Source organism: Dromiciops gliroides, chromosome 1, assembly GCF_019393635.1.
Source record: "Dromiciops gliroides isolate mDroGli1 chromosome 1, mDroGli1.pri, whole genome shotgun sequence".
Lineage (NCBI taxonomy): Eukaryota > Metazoa > Chordata > Mammalia > Microbiotheria > Microbiotheriidae > Dromiciops > Dromiciops gliroides.
In genome coordinates, this window is record NC_057861.1 from 631,209,601 (window position 1) to 631,226,831 (window position 17,231).

The 17,231-nt window shown below is 47.2% G+C and overlaps 2 protein-coding genes across 9 annotated transcripts in view; one reads left to right on the forward strand and one right to left on the reverse strand.

Moving 5' to 3' along the window:
- Positions 1–9,944, forward strand: EME2 (essential meiotic structure-specific endonuclease subunit 2). Of its 4 annotated transcripts, none has more exons than XR_006354145.1 (9): positions 1–507; positions 2,505–2,641; positions 2,821–2,916; positions 3,495–3,595; positions 3,834–3,927; positions 4,188–4,303; positions 5,087–5,276; positions 5,673–6,244; positions 9,833–9,944. XR_006354145.1 is itself a non-coding variant. In XM_043977468.1 (8 exons), exons 1-8 carry the CDS (start codon positions 120–122, stop codon positions 5,731–5,733), a joined length of 1,179 nt encoding a protein of 392 aa, XP_043833403.1. In that variant the 5' UTR covers positions 1–119; the 3' UTR covers positions 5,734–6,278. The 4 variants fall into 4 exon arrangements, 2 of the variants coding, with proteins under 2 accessions (XP_043833403.1, XP_043833402.1); XR_006354146.1 differs by having other exon boundaries at positions 9,836–9,853; XM_043977468.1 differs by lacking the exon at positions 9,833–9,944 and having other exon boundaries at positions 5,087–5,272; positions 5,673–6,278.
- SPSB3 (splA/ryanodine receptor domain and SOCS box containing 3) overlaps positions 6,434–17,231 on the reverse strand; it is an 18,539-nt gene continuing 7,741 nt past the window's right edge. For 4 of the 5 annotated variants that reach the window (XM_043977473.1, XM_043977470.1, XM_043977471.1 and 1 more), the window contains exons 2-7: positions 17,088–17,228; positions 9,482–9,659; positions 8,590–8,777; positions 8,380–8,482; positions 7,951–8,076; positions 6,434–7,578 (exon numbers count right to left, since the gene is read on the reverse strand). In XM_043977473.1, coding sequence (XP_043833408.1) covers positions 7,244–7,578; positions 7,951–8,076; positions 8,380–8,482; positions 8,590–8,777; positions 9,482–9,659; positions 17,088–17,216 — 1,059 coding nt within the window. In that variant the 5' untranslated portion in view covers positions 17,217–17,228 and the 3' untranslated portion in view covers positions 6,434–7,243. The remainder of the gene's footprint in view (positions 7,579–7,950; positions 8,077–8,379; positions 8,483–8,589; positions 8,778–9,481; positions 9,660–17,087; positions 17,229–17,231) is intronic. The other variant, XM_043977472.1, reaches the window with a different exon arrangement.

A 17,231-nucleotide genomic window follows, 5' to 3' on the forward strand; every position in this document is an offset into this window, starting at 1 on the left:
GCGGAATTCAGAGGGTGTGTCCGATGGGAGGCGGGGCGCGGTGGGGAGAAATTGAAGGAGTGGGCCCTGGGGTGGGCCCAGAGAGCAGCTTTCTGGCTGCAGAGGGATGATCTAGAGCGATGGAGCTGCAGTCCAGAGGCTCCCCGGGGCAAGGCTGTGGCCGCCAACCACCCAGACGCCGACCCGTGACCTGGGAAATCTCCGATTCGGAGCCCGAGAGCCCGGCCAGCTCCAACGCCGAGGGCCCCGGTGACCCAGAAGAAATGACGCCCAGCTCCGGAGGCCTCGGCCCCCCGGCGGGGCCTGTGGCTGCTCCGGTGCGAGGCCGGCCTCGGGAAGGGATGGGGAGAAGGGTGCGGGAGGAGCGGGGGGCTGCAGCAGCGCGAGTCGAGGCCCGGAAGAGGGTCCGGGAACTGGAGAAACAGAGACGCAAGGAGGCAGCCGAGGCCCTCCGGCTAATGCGGCCCGACCACTGCCTGAGACACTTGACTGTCCTTCTGGACCCAGGTGGGCCGACCCTCTGGAGCTGTCCACGGGGTCGGCACGAGGCATTCGGGCTTCTGGGTGGCTAGGGAGCTCCGAAATCTGGAATAGGAATCTGTGACGTCCTTCCCTTTCCCAGCTGGCTCTAATCACCGGGGAGCTTCTCGGGTGTCCACCGGCATTTCACTAGTAAAGGGAACCCTCCCTTGAGGAAACTGTTTCCTGGGCTGCGCAAAAGCAAAAATGAAGTGTGAGATTACAGCCTCTCTGAAACAATATGGGCACCTGCTTGCCAAATACAAAATGTAGACCTGGAAATACAAGATACATTCAGGATACAAACAAGCCACTGGCAAGGGCTAAGCGCAGGTGGTGCTTAGCTGGGCTTTGAAGAAAGCTAGGGATCCTAGGAGACAAAGGTGGGGAGGGAGCATGGGGCAAAGGCCCAGAAGTGGAATGTCAGCTATGAGGAACGGTGTGGAGGCCAGTTTGGCCAGACTGGGGTGAATTCAGAAAGGGGAATAATGTCTGTTAGGTCCAGAACGGTGTGCTGGAGCCAAATGGGTGTTTGTTTTTTGTCTTAGAAGTGTGAGGGAAGGGCAGCTAGGTGGCGCAGTGGATAGAGCACCGGCCCTGGAGTCAGGAGTACCTGAGTTCAAATCCGGCCTCAGACACTTAACACTTACTAGCTGTGTGACCCTGGGCACTTAACCCCAATTGCCTCACTAAAAAAAAAAAAAAAGTGTGAGGGAGCCACTGGAGCTTTTGAACTATTTTAGATCTGTGCTTCTAGGAATATCATTTTGCCAGTTGTGAATGTTAGACTGGAAATGTCACTGGAGGGAGGAAGACCAATTAGGAGCCTATTACTGTAATAGTCTAGCCTAGAAGTGACAAAGAACTCAGCTAGATTGGTGGCCTTGTGAATAAGGAGAAAGGAGCGATGCAAGAGATGTTGTGGAAATAGAATAAACAAGACTTGACAATTGACTGAATGGGGAGAGGGAGGAGGAGGAGAGGACACGGTTGTGGATAATTCTGAGGTGGGCTGAAAGATTGGTGGCACTCTCAGTCAAAACAAGGAAGTGTGGAAGAGGGGTGGGCTTGGAGGAAGACTATAATGAGTTCTGTTGTGCACATGTTGAATTTGAAATGCCTAAAAAACAGGCAGAAATGTCTACAGGCAGTTGTTGATGCAGGACTGGAGCTCAAGAGACAAAATAAGAAACATACAGATCTAGGAATCCTCCGTATAGATATAATTGAACTCATGGAAACCTAGTATATGACAAAGCCTACAATGGGGCTGATGATCCAGCAAGAGATTGAAAAGGAATGCCCTGAGAGGAGAAAAGCAACATCAAAAAAGAGATGGGATGATAGCTTAAAGAATTAACTGGAGTTTTTAAACAGATGGTAGTGACCTGGGCATGTTCATAGAAGTTAAGGATCCTGCATAGGGAGAGAGATCAAAGAGGACAGAGGGGCAATCTGCCCAGGAAAACAGCACTGGTGGAGGCTACTCTTCATCAGACAATCTCATTATTTTAGAACCCATAGTATAAGGAGGAAAGAATGGAAGGACTTTGTCAAGGGACTTTGAGATGTAGAGGAGGAGAAAGGAAAGTGCTCATGGTAAATGACTACTTTTCTCTAAAACATTCAGATTCTATATTGACTACAAGTCATCTACCTTCAAATAGAAAGGAACAAGATGCAAAAAAAAAATCTTTTTCACAATAATACCCTTTAATTAAAAGCAAACATTTTCACAGAATGGTCAAAATTTGTTAGGGACCAGAACTGGACTGGTGGCTGGGAAACCTTGTCATAAGATTCCTTCCCCACCTCCCTCCTCACTTCTCCCATCAAGCTCCTTGTCAGCAAAAATGGTGGTGATGTTGGCTGTGAGTAGGTAGGGCAGAGTGACTGCCCAAATGAATACAAGCAGCTGCTGTATCTACTGGAATTTCTGGGCAACTCAAAGTGATCTTTTCTCCTTGCTTCTCCCAACCCCCTAGCTCTCCTAGAAAATGCTGGCTCTGATGTCCTGCTAGAGGCTTTGGGGTCCCTAAAATGTGAGTATGTCATTGAGTCCCAGCCGTGGGTCCGAAGTCTCACCTGGAAGAGATCAGTGCCAGCCATCTGCCAGAGCAGTGTGAGTAGCCCTCTTCCTTCAGTGTTAGTTTCCACCATGCCCATGACAGGCATGTTCTACTTCTACTGGTACTTTCACCCCTCAGTTCTCCTGGAAGAGGCTGGCTCAGAAAGCCAGTTCTCTTCCAGCCTGAGGGTCTGGGCTTTGGGCCAGCCAGTCAGTTGTTGTGTCCCCAACAGGCTGCTTCTGTTGCACCGTGGGCTGCAGAGGCTCAGGAAGTCGTGGTGGTCCTGGAACCAGAGGAGTTTCTCAAAGGCCTCCTCTCACTGGCACAGGTGCTCAGGGCTGGGAGGGGGAGGAGGGAGTCAGGGCTCTCCCCTGCTTAGGAAATCTATTCACTGAATAATGTTGCTTCAGGCACCCTAATCCTCCTTGGAGGAAAAAAGACAAAACTGGTGTCCCTTTTCTATTAGAAAGAAGGAAGTCCCAGGTGAGCCTGGAGAAAAGGCAGAGGGGCTGGACTTGGAATACAATTTCAGCAGCAAAGGCAACTTCTGGACAGTAGACATCGTTTACTACTGGAAAGGGCCCTGAAGAGAGCTGGAGAACAGGGATTGTTGGCAGGATGCTTCAGGAGCTTAGAGGTGAAGGGGAGAGAAGGTGGGTGGTTAGGCTTGCTTTGGGCCAGAAGCTCTCACACAGGGTCTCTGTTTGGAGACCATGGTCTACATGTGGCCATAGATGACTCAACGAAATGTTTCTCAGCAACAAAGCAGAGTTCATTGACAGACACTAAAATCGTTTGAAGAAAAAATTAAGACTTGACATAAACAAGACCCCAGTTTTCTTATTGTTTCTTCCTCACTTTAAACTGTGGTTTTACCACAGACTGGTTTGTTTCTTTTGGTTGCAGGGGCATCCCACCGCTTGCTCTGTTCCTTGGATCATTCTTGAGAATACCGAGGGCCAGACTCACTACCACCTGGCAGTCGTTGGACTTGATGCTTATCAGTGGTATTTCTTGCTTTGCCCTGTTCCAGAGGCTAAGGGGATGCAGAGGAAAACTCTCATTTAGCAGTGTGCTTAGTGAGATGGGAGACTTCCCTTAGACTCTCTCAGGCTTAGCCATCCCAGACTATCCACAGGCCACAAAGGAGCCTACACCGAGGGTAGCAGTAGTTTTTTTCTCAGAAGGGTAGATGGGGAGGGAAAAAAAATGGATGAGCCCAAAAGACAAATATTTTTTTCTCAGGTTTTCCCAGTCTGGTGCAAAGGGAGGTCAGCAGGATTCAGATGGAGTGCCATCCAGCTCAAAGGTGGTTATGACCCAACAGGAGGTGGAAGAGGTGAAGACTCAGCTACTGAAGGCCAGGGCTCCTAAGCAGCCTTGAGAAGGGCCTTTTCTCGAGGGAGGGCCCTGAGTCCTGGGCAGGGAGGGCACATCCTCTTATACTGGGGACTCTGAACATGACCCGCAAGGGAGCAAATCATCCTGTTTGCCATTACCTCGAGTCTGTGATTCTTTGTTATTAAGCCACTTTGCTGGATTGCTAGGGCCTTGGTCCCTCAGCCTGAGCCTTGATATCCCTGTTTCCCTTCTCCACAGGCCTTGGTGCTTCTGCAGCTGCAGAAAAACCTGCCTGTGCTGCTGGTGCACTCGTGGCAGGAGCTGAGCCAGCACATGTGTGCATTAACCAAGGCCATTGCCCAGTGCCCATACAAGTGAGTGCCTCCATGCCTGACCAGGGGTGGGCCCTGGGGAGATCGCTGCCACTGCATCCCAATTGCAGTTGTAGTAGCACACATTTGGTCAGAACTTTGGCTGTTCTAAGCAATCAATTCTTGTTTCCAGCCCTGATTTCATTAAGAAATCTCAGACTGAGGAAAACTTCCTCTGCCCACGTGTAGGCTAGAGACCTTGGGGCCTCCTTCTCATGTGTAAAATGACAAGTCATGACTGACCAACCTCCAACATACCTTCTAGTTCTAAATCTACAACCGTGATTTGTAACATTTAAAAAATATAAGACTCTTGGGGCAGCTAGGTGGAGCAGTGGATTGAGCACTGGCCCTGGATTCAGGAGAACCTGAGTTCAAATCCGGCATCAGACACTTCTTAACAATTACTAGCTGTGTGACCTTAGGCAAGTCACTTAACCCCAGTTGCCCCCCCCCCACATACATACATACACACACACACACACACACACACACACACACACACACACACACGACTCCTTGTTCTGTGCTTTTCCCTGGGGGATCAAAGTTCTGAAGGGAAGGTAGAAAAAAAGATCCCATGCCTTCTGAAACTGGCTGGCTGTCTTCTTATTAGCAATGACAATGCTACTTAAAATTAAGGCCAAGACTGGAGAAGGTCGACAGGAGACTCAGGATAGAGGAGAATCTAGGAGCGAAGATGCACCAGTCTGCTAAGCAGGGCACGTGAGGAAAAATATTGTGTGATTCAGCCCCCTAAAAACACGATGTTGTATTTGTCTGCAGACGGCACATGGAAACACAGGCTTTCTCCTTTTGTCCTGTGGGGAGATGGGCTGGTGGGAAGTGTGTGGCACAGGATGGAAAGGGCCTTCGAGATGCCTGGCGCAAACAGATCCAGCAGTTCAACCGTGTCAGTCCCAGTATGGCAGATGCTGTCATCACTGCATTTCCTTCCCCAAGTCTACTAAGGCAGGTGAGACTGTTTCTATTCTACTACCTACAAGTAACTAGAGCCAGGGGCTGGATTCTTTTTTTTTTATAATTTTTTTTGGGGGGGTGGTGGTGGTGAGGCAATTGAGGTTAAGTGACTTGCCCAGGGTTACACAGCTAGTAAATGTCAAGTGTCTGAGGCTGGATTTGAACTCAGGTTCTCCTGAATCCAGGGCCAGTGCTCAATCCACTGCTCCACCTAGCTGCCCCCAGAGGCTGGATTCTAATCTAATTTCAGTAAGACTCTTACTGTCCCTACCCACCCACGCCCCCCCCCCCCAGATGTAAGAGGGTTAAAAAGCTGGTGTCAGGTTACTGGATAAGGGGAGGAAGAGGTGTGGGCATTACCAACTTGTACATGGTCTCTGGACCCCTTTAGGCATATGCACTTTGTGCCACAGAGAAGGAACGCCTGTCTCTGCTCAGTGACATTGCAGTGAAGAAAGATGATCAGGTTCAGGTCCGAAGAGTGGGCCCCGACTTATCCCGTCGAGTCTACCTCTTCTTAACATCAACTAATCCTGACCTTTTGCTGGATTTGAGCACATAACTGTGGTGTTGCTGGGAGTGCGTTACAGATCCTCTCCTACCCTTTTTTGGGTCTGAAGCTATTTGTGTGGAGAGGAACACAACATTAGACCCACTGGAAGAGAGACCTTGGTGGACAGAGCAGTGAAGGAGAGACAGCAACAACCTCAAAGACCCAGGCCAACAGGCCATATCCTGGTGGTGACTGTAAGAAGTGGCATGGTGAAAGGCCCTCCTCCCCACCCTGCATTGAGGGAGCGTTTAGTACAGCAGTTGGCTTTTTCTTGGTGCCTTAACTGCTCAGCTTTACTGTGGAGATTTAAAGGGGCCAGGCTGGAGAACAAAGCCATGGGGAAGGAGGATAAGGGTGTTCAGTGCAGAAATCGTGGGCGGCAAGAAACATGAAAGGGGCATGGAAGCAAGGTATGTAATTAAAGAACAAGGTGGGAATTATCAACAAAGCTGAGTAAGGCTATTTATTGGTTAAAGGGCTAGGATGACAACTAAGGCAACAATGGTGGCCACTCTGCTGTGCCAGGATATGTTTTAAAGATGGAAGCTGAAAAACTATTTGAATTTTCAGCCTGGATAGGATGCACCTACAACTTTAATAAGCAGGGGATTAGAGATCCTGACCACTCCTTATCATCTTAGCAAGATGCTAAGATGCCAAAGGCACAAGGCCACGATCCTGGTGTCTTGGCTCTGCCACTACAAATCACCTCTGTCATCCAAGCTTCAGTTTTCTTGTCAGTAAAGTGCACCACAGGGTCATAGTACCTGTATGACCCCGTAACTGACGCTCGGACCACCCCCCTTAAACATCACACACCCCCCAACTCCTAAACATTGGCCCATTGACTTTTTGGTGGCATCCGTAATTCAATATAAACTATTTCGACTTTATTACAGTGATTTGATACAGGAGCAGAAGCTGACAACATGCAAAAGCAGGTTCTTAAAAAAAAAAATCCGAGCTCCGAGATCTGAAGCCCCAAGGGGTGGAGGGGAAACACAGACACACATCTTAATATTTATTAACCAGGCTTTTCTCCCAGCCCCTCTCAGCCAGATGTCTGAGAACAGCTGAGGCTAGGCTCCCCCCACCCCAGGGAGGGGGTGGCAATGCAAACTCCACCACCCAAAAGAGGACCTGGAATGACCCTTGGGCTCAGGGAGCCTCACTGTGATCATCTGATACTCTTGGTTCCAGTCCAGGTGAAGAGCAGGTGCCGTGATCTAACCTAGTTCCTGAATGAGGGGAATCTCTTGGCAAATTCAAACCAGTGGAGCTGGCCCCGAGGATGGGGATAGGCAATCTCCCCTCCCAACCTTCCCTCTTGTCCCATGAGTGTGTGGAGGAAGGGAAAAGAAAGAGAAGTCGCCCCAAGCCCAACAAGGCAGTTTTCATTGGAAAATAAGTTAAGTCCGGCGACACCTCTTCCTTTGACAGGGCTTGGCCTCTGGGCTCCCTGAGCACGCTGCCACCTTGGTGGACGGTGACGGCAGGGGGCTACAGTTCATGCTCAGGACCCAGCCCAGTTTGTTGTGCAGCACCTGCTTGAGGCCAGGTGGCAGAGGCAATCCTTCCAGTGTGTCCCCAGAGTCAGGCAGCAGTTGGCGCAGGCGGTAGCAACATAGATACTGCAGGGAAGTGAGGCTGGCACAGGAACGGATCACCTTCATGCTGCTCTTGGCGGCAGTGGAGCAAACCATGGGGTAGAATTTCTTGTTCTGCAGTTTGGTGGCAGCAACTCCTAGCAGGAAACATGATGTGAATGAAGGTGTCAGGGGAGTGACTGGTGGACAAATTCATGGGTACCCAGGCCTAATCGACATGGCCCATCATGCCCAAGCATGAGGAAGTGGACACTGAAGTTCTGAGGGGTGACTCAGAAAGGCCCTCCCTTTTTCTTACCCTGGGGAAGTCTTCTTACTATGGAAACTAAGTAGAGATCCAAAGATTCTAGATTCCTCTGGTCACCTGAGTTAGCCATGCCCTTTCTAAGGGCTGCAGATTCCACAGCATATTGTGGATAGGTGCCTTCAAGGTCATCCACAGATAGCTAGCAATACTCCTGTTAAAGACATTCCATTTTGTAACTTGGGCCTTTGGCTCCCACCCTTACCTATGCATTTCCTGTTTTTGAAGAAGGTCAGTGTCCCATGCCAAGTATCTAGGTGAACCCCGATGATGGAGCCTTGGCCAAACCTTGATGAGAAGCTCATCTTGTCACCCTTGTGATGGAGAAGCCCTGGAATAGCAGCCCAAAGCAGAGATTAGATCTGGCGGACCTTGTACTTTAGGCTTGAAGACAGCTTCCATTTCTAACATAATCCACTCTTTCTAGCCCTGCCTTTTGAATGCTAGAGGAATACAGCAGAGTCTTCCTCCAATCTGACTTTCTCCCCACCTCCACCCCAGTCCACCTACCCTAAGAGTTCAGTCACCTAAAGCCATAAAGCCTCCAACACCAGCAGCCAAAGGTCTTGCCCTCCCTGAGCCTCAGCAACAAGCACCCTTTTCTTCATATTCTTGTCAGTTCTCCCATGCTCACCTGTGTAGGAGAGACCCCAGCTGTCTTCATCCTTGCCCAGCAAGCTGCAGAATGTATGGCGGTACTTGTCCAGATTTACATCTGATGTCCCAATACCAACCATCTACCAGAAACAGTGGAAAGAAGGGAAGAACACCGTTACGCATGAGAGGTGACCTCTCTGGTCAGTACCCTTTCTCTAGAGCAGTGTGCCCCCACCCCCAAACATACCATATCAGTGCCGTAGACCGGAGAAGTCATTTTAATCTCCCAAAAGTGCTGGCCTTCGCATAGTTCCTTGTTCCCCCGAATGGCTGCCGTGCCACAGCTGTATTCCATGTGGAAATTGACTTTGCGGTTGTCACAACTTAGCAGAGTGGCTGTCGATTTGTTCAGATCATCCCATACCCAATCAAAATCTGTATTGAAGGAGGAAGGGGCTGCAATTTGGGATAGGCAAAAGGGAGCCAACCATCCGACACACCCAACTGGAAACCTACAACTGCTCTCAGCTGGGGAGATTATGCTAACAGGGCAACCAGGCCCAATCCAGAGACCTGCCCCCCCCCCCTTACACTCAAAGTTTCCTTGGTCTAGTCCAGCCATAGCAGATCCTGGTCAGGTAAAGAAATGCATTCTCTTATGCTACTGATGTGTCCTCAGAACTCCCCTTCATTTTAAGACTCCACAAGCCCACGGAGAAACTAGATGACCTTGAACATTTTGTGTAGTTTGGACCTCATGTCCATGTTGTTCTCCTTTGGGTACGAAAGCCCAAGTGTGGGTGTTCCCTGCTCCTTATCAAAGGGTGGGCTGAACCTGACCCTTCTGCTCTCCCTCAAGAGGCAGTTAAAACTTAGTTTTAATAAAGCCAACTGTCCCCATCCCTATTCCCCAACCCGTACCCTCAGCATCTTCTTAGGGTTGTCCAATATTAGAGAAAAAGACAAGTGGAGGAGCTATTCCCAAATGATCCCCATCAGCCTGGAAATCAAGTGCCAACCATACTAAGCTACCACCTGAACCCAGGAGAGCCTGCTGAACCCCCCAAAATCAAGGGTAATGGCTAATTAGCTTCAGCTGTTGACTGTGCCCAGAGGAAGGAAGTGCGAAGGCTCCTTACAGTCGTCTTCCTCGCCACACTGGCAGTCCCTGCTTCGATGGCTGCTGTGGAGGCTGGCACAGTACGGAGTTTCGCTTTGGCTCTCACAGTCACAGTAGGATTCCCCAGTCACAGGCACAGCACTGGGGATGGAGGGTGGCAGGGAGGGAAACTCTGCCTCCGAGTCTGAGTCACTGTGCTGCCAAACAAAAAGCCAAGGGTAGGGTCAGGCCTGTCCAAAACTCAGGCGCGATGACAATATGAAGGGAGTGAGGTATGAGAAGAGATAAGGAGCAGAGAAGACAACAAAGAGAGCTATTATCTGGATCCCTCCCCACCCTTCTAACTAGTTAAGAGGTCTTTTTTTTGCAGTAGACAAGGCAGCTTTGGGCACAAGCTTGGTAACCACCATGGTCTTCTCTGTGCTGAGAAGATAGGAGAGCATAGATTGGACTTCCTCCTCTCCTTGTGGAGAAGAATCTTGAGGTACCTGGTCCAGGACAATAACAGGTGCGCAGCCCACACAGAAAAACAAGTTACCTGCTCCCCTCTCCCCTCTTTGTGTAGCATAGTCATTTGAGTGCCTATACTTTTTGGTGTGTAGATTCCCTGGAAGGGCCTGCCCTACCTCCTAAGAGCTTACCTGAGAAGGTAAACTATTAGCCCATCACAAATATTAACAAGTTCTATAACCTTACACTTTCAGAGAGGCTCTAAGATGAATTACCTCCAACCTGAGCAACTTCCAGCTCTCATTGAATTCACTGCCTTCACTTTATCACCCCAAGTTTGACTGGAGTGAGTGCAAGGTAGATAAATAAAGAAGCTGCCCTGACACTCAGGGCCCTGACACCCAGGGCTTCCTCACAATCCATGCATAGTTCCTGAATGTTCAGAAACAAAGCAAGTTATCACTCCGATGATATATGGAATTTCAGGCCTTATTAACTGAGCAAACATTACACAGAGCACAAGCTACCTGCCTATTCTGGAAATTGCTGAGGATTCCTCTTGTCACAAGTGTATCATTATCAGTGGTTGCAGAATCAGGGGTGTCTGATGACCACAAATTCCAGGACTGCAAATCATAGGAGTCCCATGACTCATCAAAACTGAGAACTATTACCTACTTATCCTTTCATGACGAGGCCAGTGTAAGGGAGCAGTTCTTGAGTGGGCAAAGCCAGGGGACCATACAGTTCCAGCCACACCATCAACTTCTTGCTCCCTACCAATCATTAATTTCAAGAGCAACATGGAGCCCAACTTAAGTCCCTACAAGGGATTAGGATAAAGTTCTCTGAGGGAGGGTAATTATAGGGGAAAATCTAGGTCTTGTAAAAACAAAAGGAACAAGCAAAATATCTTAGTGCTGGGAAAACTAATTTATAAACTACGTGGCTGACTGAGGAGCTGGAGTAAGTCACAACTTCTCGACAGTGTTGAGATCAGAGATATTCCATTAAAAGAGGACTTCTGCCACTCAAGGTCTCTGGGCCTTGGTTTTCTCCTATGTAAGAAGATTTTAAACTAGGTCTCTAAGGTCCCTTCTAACCCCAAATCCTATAATCTTACCACTAAAGGAATGGTTGAGAAAGGAACATGGGTGTGCTGAGGAGAGAGACAGGAAGACGAAATACCAACTCAGCCACTAGCCTAGTCATATATGGTGAACATCAGGAATAAAGAGCATGTATGTAGAGAGCCACATATAACCCAATATCAATATCAGTAGTTTGTTGGTTTTTTTTGTCAAACATTTATCAAGCACCTGCTATGTGCCAAGCACTGAGGATATGAAGAAAGGCAAATGCATGGCCCCTGCCCTCAAAGAGCTTACATTCTGGTGAGGAAAACGACATGCAAACAACTAAATATCAATAGTCTTTTTTTTTTTTGCAGGACAATGAGGGTTAAGTGACTTGCCCAGGGTCACACAGTCAAGTATCTGAAGACGCATTTGAACTCAGGTCCTCCTGAATCCAGGGCCCGTGCTTTATTCACTGTGCCACCCAGCTGCCCCCATATCAATAGTCTTTAGTACTCTTCCACAATGCCTTTCCCATGGGATAAAGGCAGTAACCATGAGTCCCTGAAGCCTGTCCCAGCAGAACCACTGGTTCTGTCACATCCTACCAAGCTGAAAAGGTTTTAGGAGAGCTACGCTTTGCAGACCAACCTAGCTAAGTGTGGAAACACTCATCCTTCAGCATGGGGGGGGGGTTTTTTTTTTACAAAGTCATCAATGTTTTTAATCACAATTCATGAAGCCACAGTGTAGGTGGGACTGCAATCTGCATCTGTGGAGATCAGATTCTGAAATACTGAAATCTGTGAATGCAGAGGCCATGCATGGTAGCAATCCCTCTTCACAGGCAGAATTTACTAGTCCTCCCCCAACCAAATACTCCCCAACATGTATCCCTCTCCTTTAGAAATCTCCATTCTTACCTTATCTTTTGGAGTTCTAATGGCCCCATCACCCAGAAGCCTCAGAGAGCATCACCTAACCTTTGCACTTGTCCACCTACCACAGGAAAAGGGGAGTAGGCTGCAAGGCATGTGGGCAGTTCTGACAGAGCTCCCATACCCAGAGAAAGTGGAAATGCTGCTCGCAACATGTGGCTCTAGACCTACTGTGGGAAAGGTTCCAATTGAGCACTCCACCAATAGCCCAGTCAATGCCAGAAGGGGCTGTCAATGCTGGAAATAAAGTTCAACATGCTGCCTTGCCTTTGACCATCAGACCAGAAAACTGCCAGTGAGCACCAAGTTATCTAGTGCCTCTGGAAGATGAGGCAGTTTAAGATTCAGAGATTATAAATTTGTCTCAGGATTACAGATAGCCAGAAGAGACCTCTGAGAACAGATATCAAGTCCTTCCCAACTTCTATGTTACAGATAAGGAAAGAAGCTGCTTATCAAGAGGTAAATTTGACATTTGGGGGTTTTGTGGTTTTTTTGTTTTGTTTCGTGAGGCAAATGGGGTTAAGTGACTTGCCCAGGGTCACACAGCTAGTAAGTGTCAAGTGTCTAAGCCTAGATTTAAACTTGGATCCTCTTGACTCCAGGGCCAGTGCTCTATCCACTGCACCACCTAGCTGCCCCAGGACATAAATTTAATGCAAAATTAGCCCTTCTTCCCAAATATGGTTTCAGAAAAATGTGCTCAGATATTTTATTCAAATGGCTCCCAAAAGTTTATAAATTATTGACATAGCACTGCAGTGTTTTTAAAGCACCTTCATATCGATCCTCTTAGATAGTAGTGCAAGTATTATCTTCTCCACAAAAACAGGAACTGTCCCCATCTTAAAGATGGGGAAATTGAGGCTTAGAAAGACTGTGTAACTTGTGCAAAGGTTAGTCACAAGGCTGGTAAATGAGAAGCCAAGATTCTTCTGTACTCTGATACAAGCAAACTGGAGTTGGTGTCTATGTTCAGCTCTATTATTGTAAAAGAATAAACACCACAGGTGGAATTTCTTGGTTTTTACATTTTTATGGCTGCCTCTTGTTTCACGTCACATTTCCAAATATGCCCTGATACTCCCCACTCGAACTTTTACACTTTTGTCATTCCTTCTGACAAAAACAAGTCCACCAAATAGATAAACCAGCCTACTGATTGTACCTGATAGCCTATTGTAACGATTGGAATGACGCCACCTGCTGGAGACTTACTGTAGAAGAGTTCCGCCCATGAAGCGAAGGTCTTTGAGGGCAAGACCAGGAGTCTTTTCTTTGGCATCAGGAAGTGACATTGGGTAGTGGGAGGAAGGAGGAAGAGACTAGCGCTCGGTCTCTGGCTTTCCTTTGGACTCTGGTGGAGAACGGAGCTAGAAATGTGCTCTCCCTTTAATAGATAAGAATCTAGGCCTTTCTCTCTCTCTTTACCAAATTCTTATTCTCCTTAATAAATGCTTAAAAGTCTAACTCTTGCTAAAGCTTATAACTTATTGGCGACCACTCATTGGATATTTTAGACAGTTTAGCTAGAATTTTAGCCCTTAACACTATGCAATATCTCACCCCCAGAAGGGGTCTCAAGACCACCATTAGGAGGCCTGGTCAGAGTAACTAGGGATGCTAGCCAGGAGAAAAGATTTAATAGAGAAATGATTGTATTTTGAAGGACTGGTATGTGAAAGATAGGGGATTTGGCTTGTTCTTTCTGAGCCCTGAGGGCAGAACCAATAGCAAAGAGCTTAAGTTGCAAGTCAATGACCATTGTAAAGTGTCTACTCCGTGCCAGGAACTGCAGGTACAAAGATAGGAGCCAATATGCAAACAACTATGAATACAGAGGACTCAAGATAAAATGAAGCTAAGAGGGAAGGCACTAGGTGGTACAGCAGACAGACCTGGACCTGGAATCAAGAAGACCTAAATTCAAAGACATTTACAAGCTGTGTGACTGGGCAAATCATTTAACCTGTCTGCCTCAGTTTTCTCAATTGTAAAATAGAAACAATAGTACCTAACAAATAACAGTTGTAAAGTGCTTTTTAAAACCTCACAATGCTAGATGTCTCCTCAGATCTCATTTCTTACCCAGCTGCACTCGTTTTAGAATTCTTTGATAACACCACCACACCCCAACACCCACATACCAGTGGGACTAAAATGAGCCTCAAGGGATATACAGACCTATTATGCTTTCCCCAGAACTCAGAGGTCCACTGTCTTTAAGGATTTGTTCTTGATTATTTAGAATATGAGGGCAAGGCCCTCAACCCATTCTTTGCAGAGATGGGAGCCATATGTATAGAATACTGTATATGCCATCAAGACTCAGATGTGTTGGTTAGTTTTCCTGAATTGTGATTTGGGTTTTTTAATTTGCTACAGGGGATGGCTAACTGGAATAGAAATTAGAGCCATGTCACTTCCCCTATAGGCCAGGGCTTTCTCAAGGAAAGCTGCCAACTGCTGAAGTGGACCTCTTGTCTAGGAGTTTCTGATATGCCCTAATTTGGAGGCCAGGAGAGGCCTTTTCACAGCTTTCCAGCCCAGTTGTAATGCCCTAGCAAAATCACATGCTAAGCTGCAACTTATCAAGATCCCCACAAGGGTGAAGTGCCAAGGAAAAGGGCTAGGTCCTGAATGAATACATTCAGCCTAGGTTCTTGGAGAGTCTCCAAAACACAAAGGAAGAGAAGGCTGTGTTTTGCATCTGCTCCTGAAGGCAGGGCGAGAAAGGGATATAGACCATTAGATGACAGGTTAAAACAGCATGCTGAATGCATGTGCTAACAACTGCAACAGATATCATACATTTCTAAGCCACACTGTCAACAAACATAACCCACGCTCCCTGATGCAACATTAGATATTGAGTCTCATTTCCTATGATGAAACACACAGGAGTGAATTCTCAAGGCCACTAGCCAATGTGAGGTGGAGGTGGTACAGGAATGTAGGCCAGGCCACATGATGGACAAAATAATCAGAACAAAAGAACAATGCGATGACTACAATAACATAAAAGAGGTCACTAAAAGGAAGGCAAACACAAAGCAAGTGGAAAACTAATGAAAATCCCAAAGGACAGGTAATTAAACATTCTTCCTTTTCGTTTACATAACAGATATAGTTAGCATCAGATATTTTGGCTTAATTGCTATTCTCTGCCACAAATGAGGGTTCAGTCTGGCATGAGGGTGTTTTATTTCCCCCCAATGTCCCCAGAAATGCTAACAATGTAAACACATCAACATGAAAAAAACTCTTGAAAGACTGGGAAGGAAACTGAACCTGAGGAATAAAACCTGCTTAGATTCACTGTTGCTATGATTCAGAGATAGAGAAACGTAGTTATGGGGAGGCTTCAGACTAATGTGGCCTTGCCAACCACCTCAGCAGCACAAAAGGACATTCATTCTTTTTCTAACAGGTCCCTTTAGGGCACCTCAAAGTTGTATAAACTTTTTTTAAATTTTAGTGAGGCAATTGGGGTTAAGTGACTTGCCCAGGGTCACACAGCTAGTAAATGTTAAGTGTCTGAGGCCAGATTTGAACTCAGGTACTCCTGACTCCAGGGCCAGTGCTCTATCCATTGCGCCACCTAGCTGCCCCAAAGTTGTATAAACTTTTAACAGGTGCCTGTACTCTAGCACCCCCAGTACCAGTCATTATAAACCTCATGTTTTCCTCTAAACCTCAGGGACCAATCAGCTCCCCCACCCCATAATTCTAGCTCCATTTGTTCTGTCCACATTATATCAGGTGAAGAAAGAAATTTTCATTCTTTCCTTCAGTTACACTTGACATATCATAAACAGGGGTTCCTACTTCCTACTCCCTTCTCTGAGTCAAGTCTTAAAACTGGGCACAGAACTCTGGCCACGTCCTCACATGATGAGACCAAGGACAATGGCCTGGTGACCTAAACCAACATTCAAAATATAGCTGGTCCACCCTGTCACCATGCTGCTGCACTGGTAGACTCACATTCAGCTAAAGGCCTTAATATTCAACAACTGTATAGAGCAGAATGGAAAACACTTCTTTGTTATTTGAATATAAACCTAACATAATAGCTCAACTATAAACGTTTCTAGTTGGGAAAATCCAGTTTGTCCTTATTCTTCTCTCCTACAAGCTACCTTTCTCCTATCTCAAACGCTCCTTTCTTCCCACTCCCCTAGAGGAATCTCATGGACTTACTTCTCCCTACCCTCAGAAGGATCCTAGGTATATCATTTAGAGATACCTACAGAAATGGTCATCCCTAGAAAACATACCAGGCAGCAAGCACTGTAGACATATCCAATGTAGTGCCACCTTCTGTGGGCATCCTAGCCAGAGAAAACATGCTTTACAGAAATCTTAACAGTACTTTAGTAAAGGTTTTAGGTGAAAACACCAAATCAAAAAAGCAAGACTTTTGATTAAAAGACCCAGAGCTCTAGGGGCAGCTAGATGGCGCAGTGGATAGAGCACTGGTCCTGGATTCAGGAGTACCTGAGTTCAAATCCAGCCTCAGACACTTAACACTTACTAGCTGTGTGACCCTGGGCAAGTCACTTAACCCCAATTGCCTCACTAAAAAAAAAAAAAAAAAAAAAAGACCCAGAGCTCCCTCCCTTTCCTTAGCTTCCATTCCTCACTCATTTTCCCTACAAAAGCAGAGAAAAACAGCACTTGCATTTCCTCTCTGAAACACAGCATCCTGAACTGTTCGATAGGAGCCGGCCAGCAGGGTCAGATCCAACCTGCTCTTTTTGTACTTCTGATGCAAAGGTTTTTGCATCTTTATTTATTTATTTGTTTGTTTTTGTGGGAGCAGTGAGGGTTAAGTGACTTGCCCAGGGTCACCCAGCTAGTGTCAAGTGTCTGAGGCTGCATTCAAACTCGGGGCCTCCTGAATCCAGGGCTGGTGCACAACCTAGCTGCCCCCTGTTTTTTGCATTTTTAAAAACAAAACGTTTGTGCCAAGCCCTGCTGTAGAATTCATTTCTGATGGATAAGATGAGAATCTGGTCTTGTGCTCTCCTCTTACCACCCTCCATGTCTGGAGTTTAAGCCTGAAGCTGATTTCCTTTGATACCTTCTTCTCAACAGGCTCCAGCCACAGCTAAAAATATCCTGCTAATAACTTTTCCTGTGAAGGAAGCAGACTCACCTGTCCATCAGAATCATAGCCCCAGTTGGTGGTGCCAGAGGCCAAAGCCACAGCTCGGGCATCTGCCTCCCGGCGGGCCCCGCTCAGAACAAAATGCCAGGCCCGGCTGCTGCGGGTGCGTCGGGCCATGGTGGAGAAGATCTG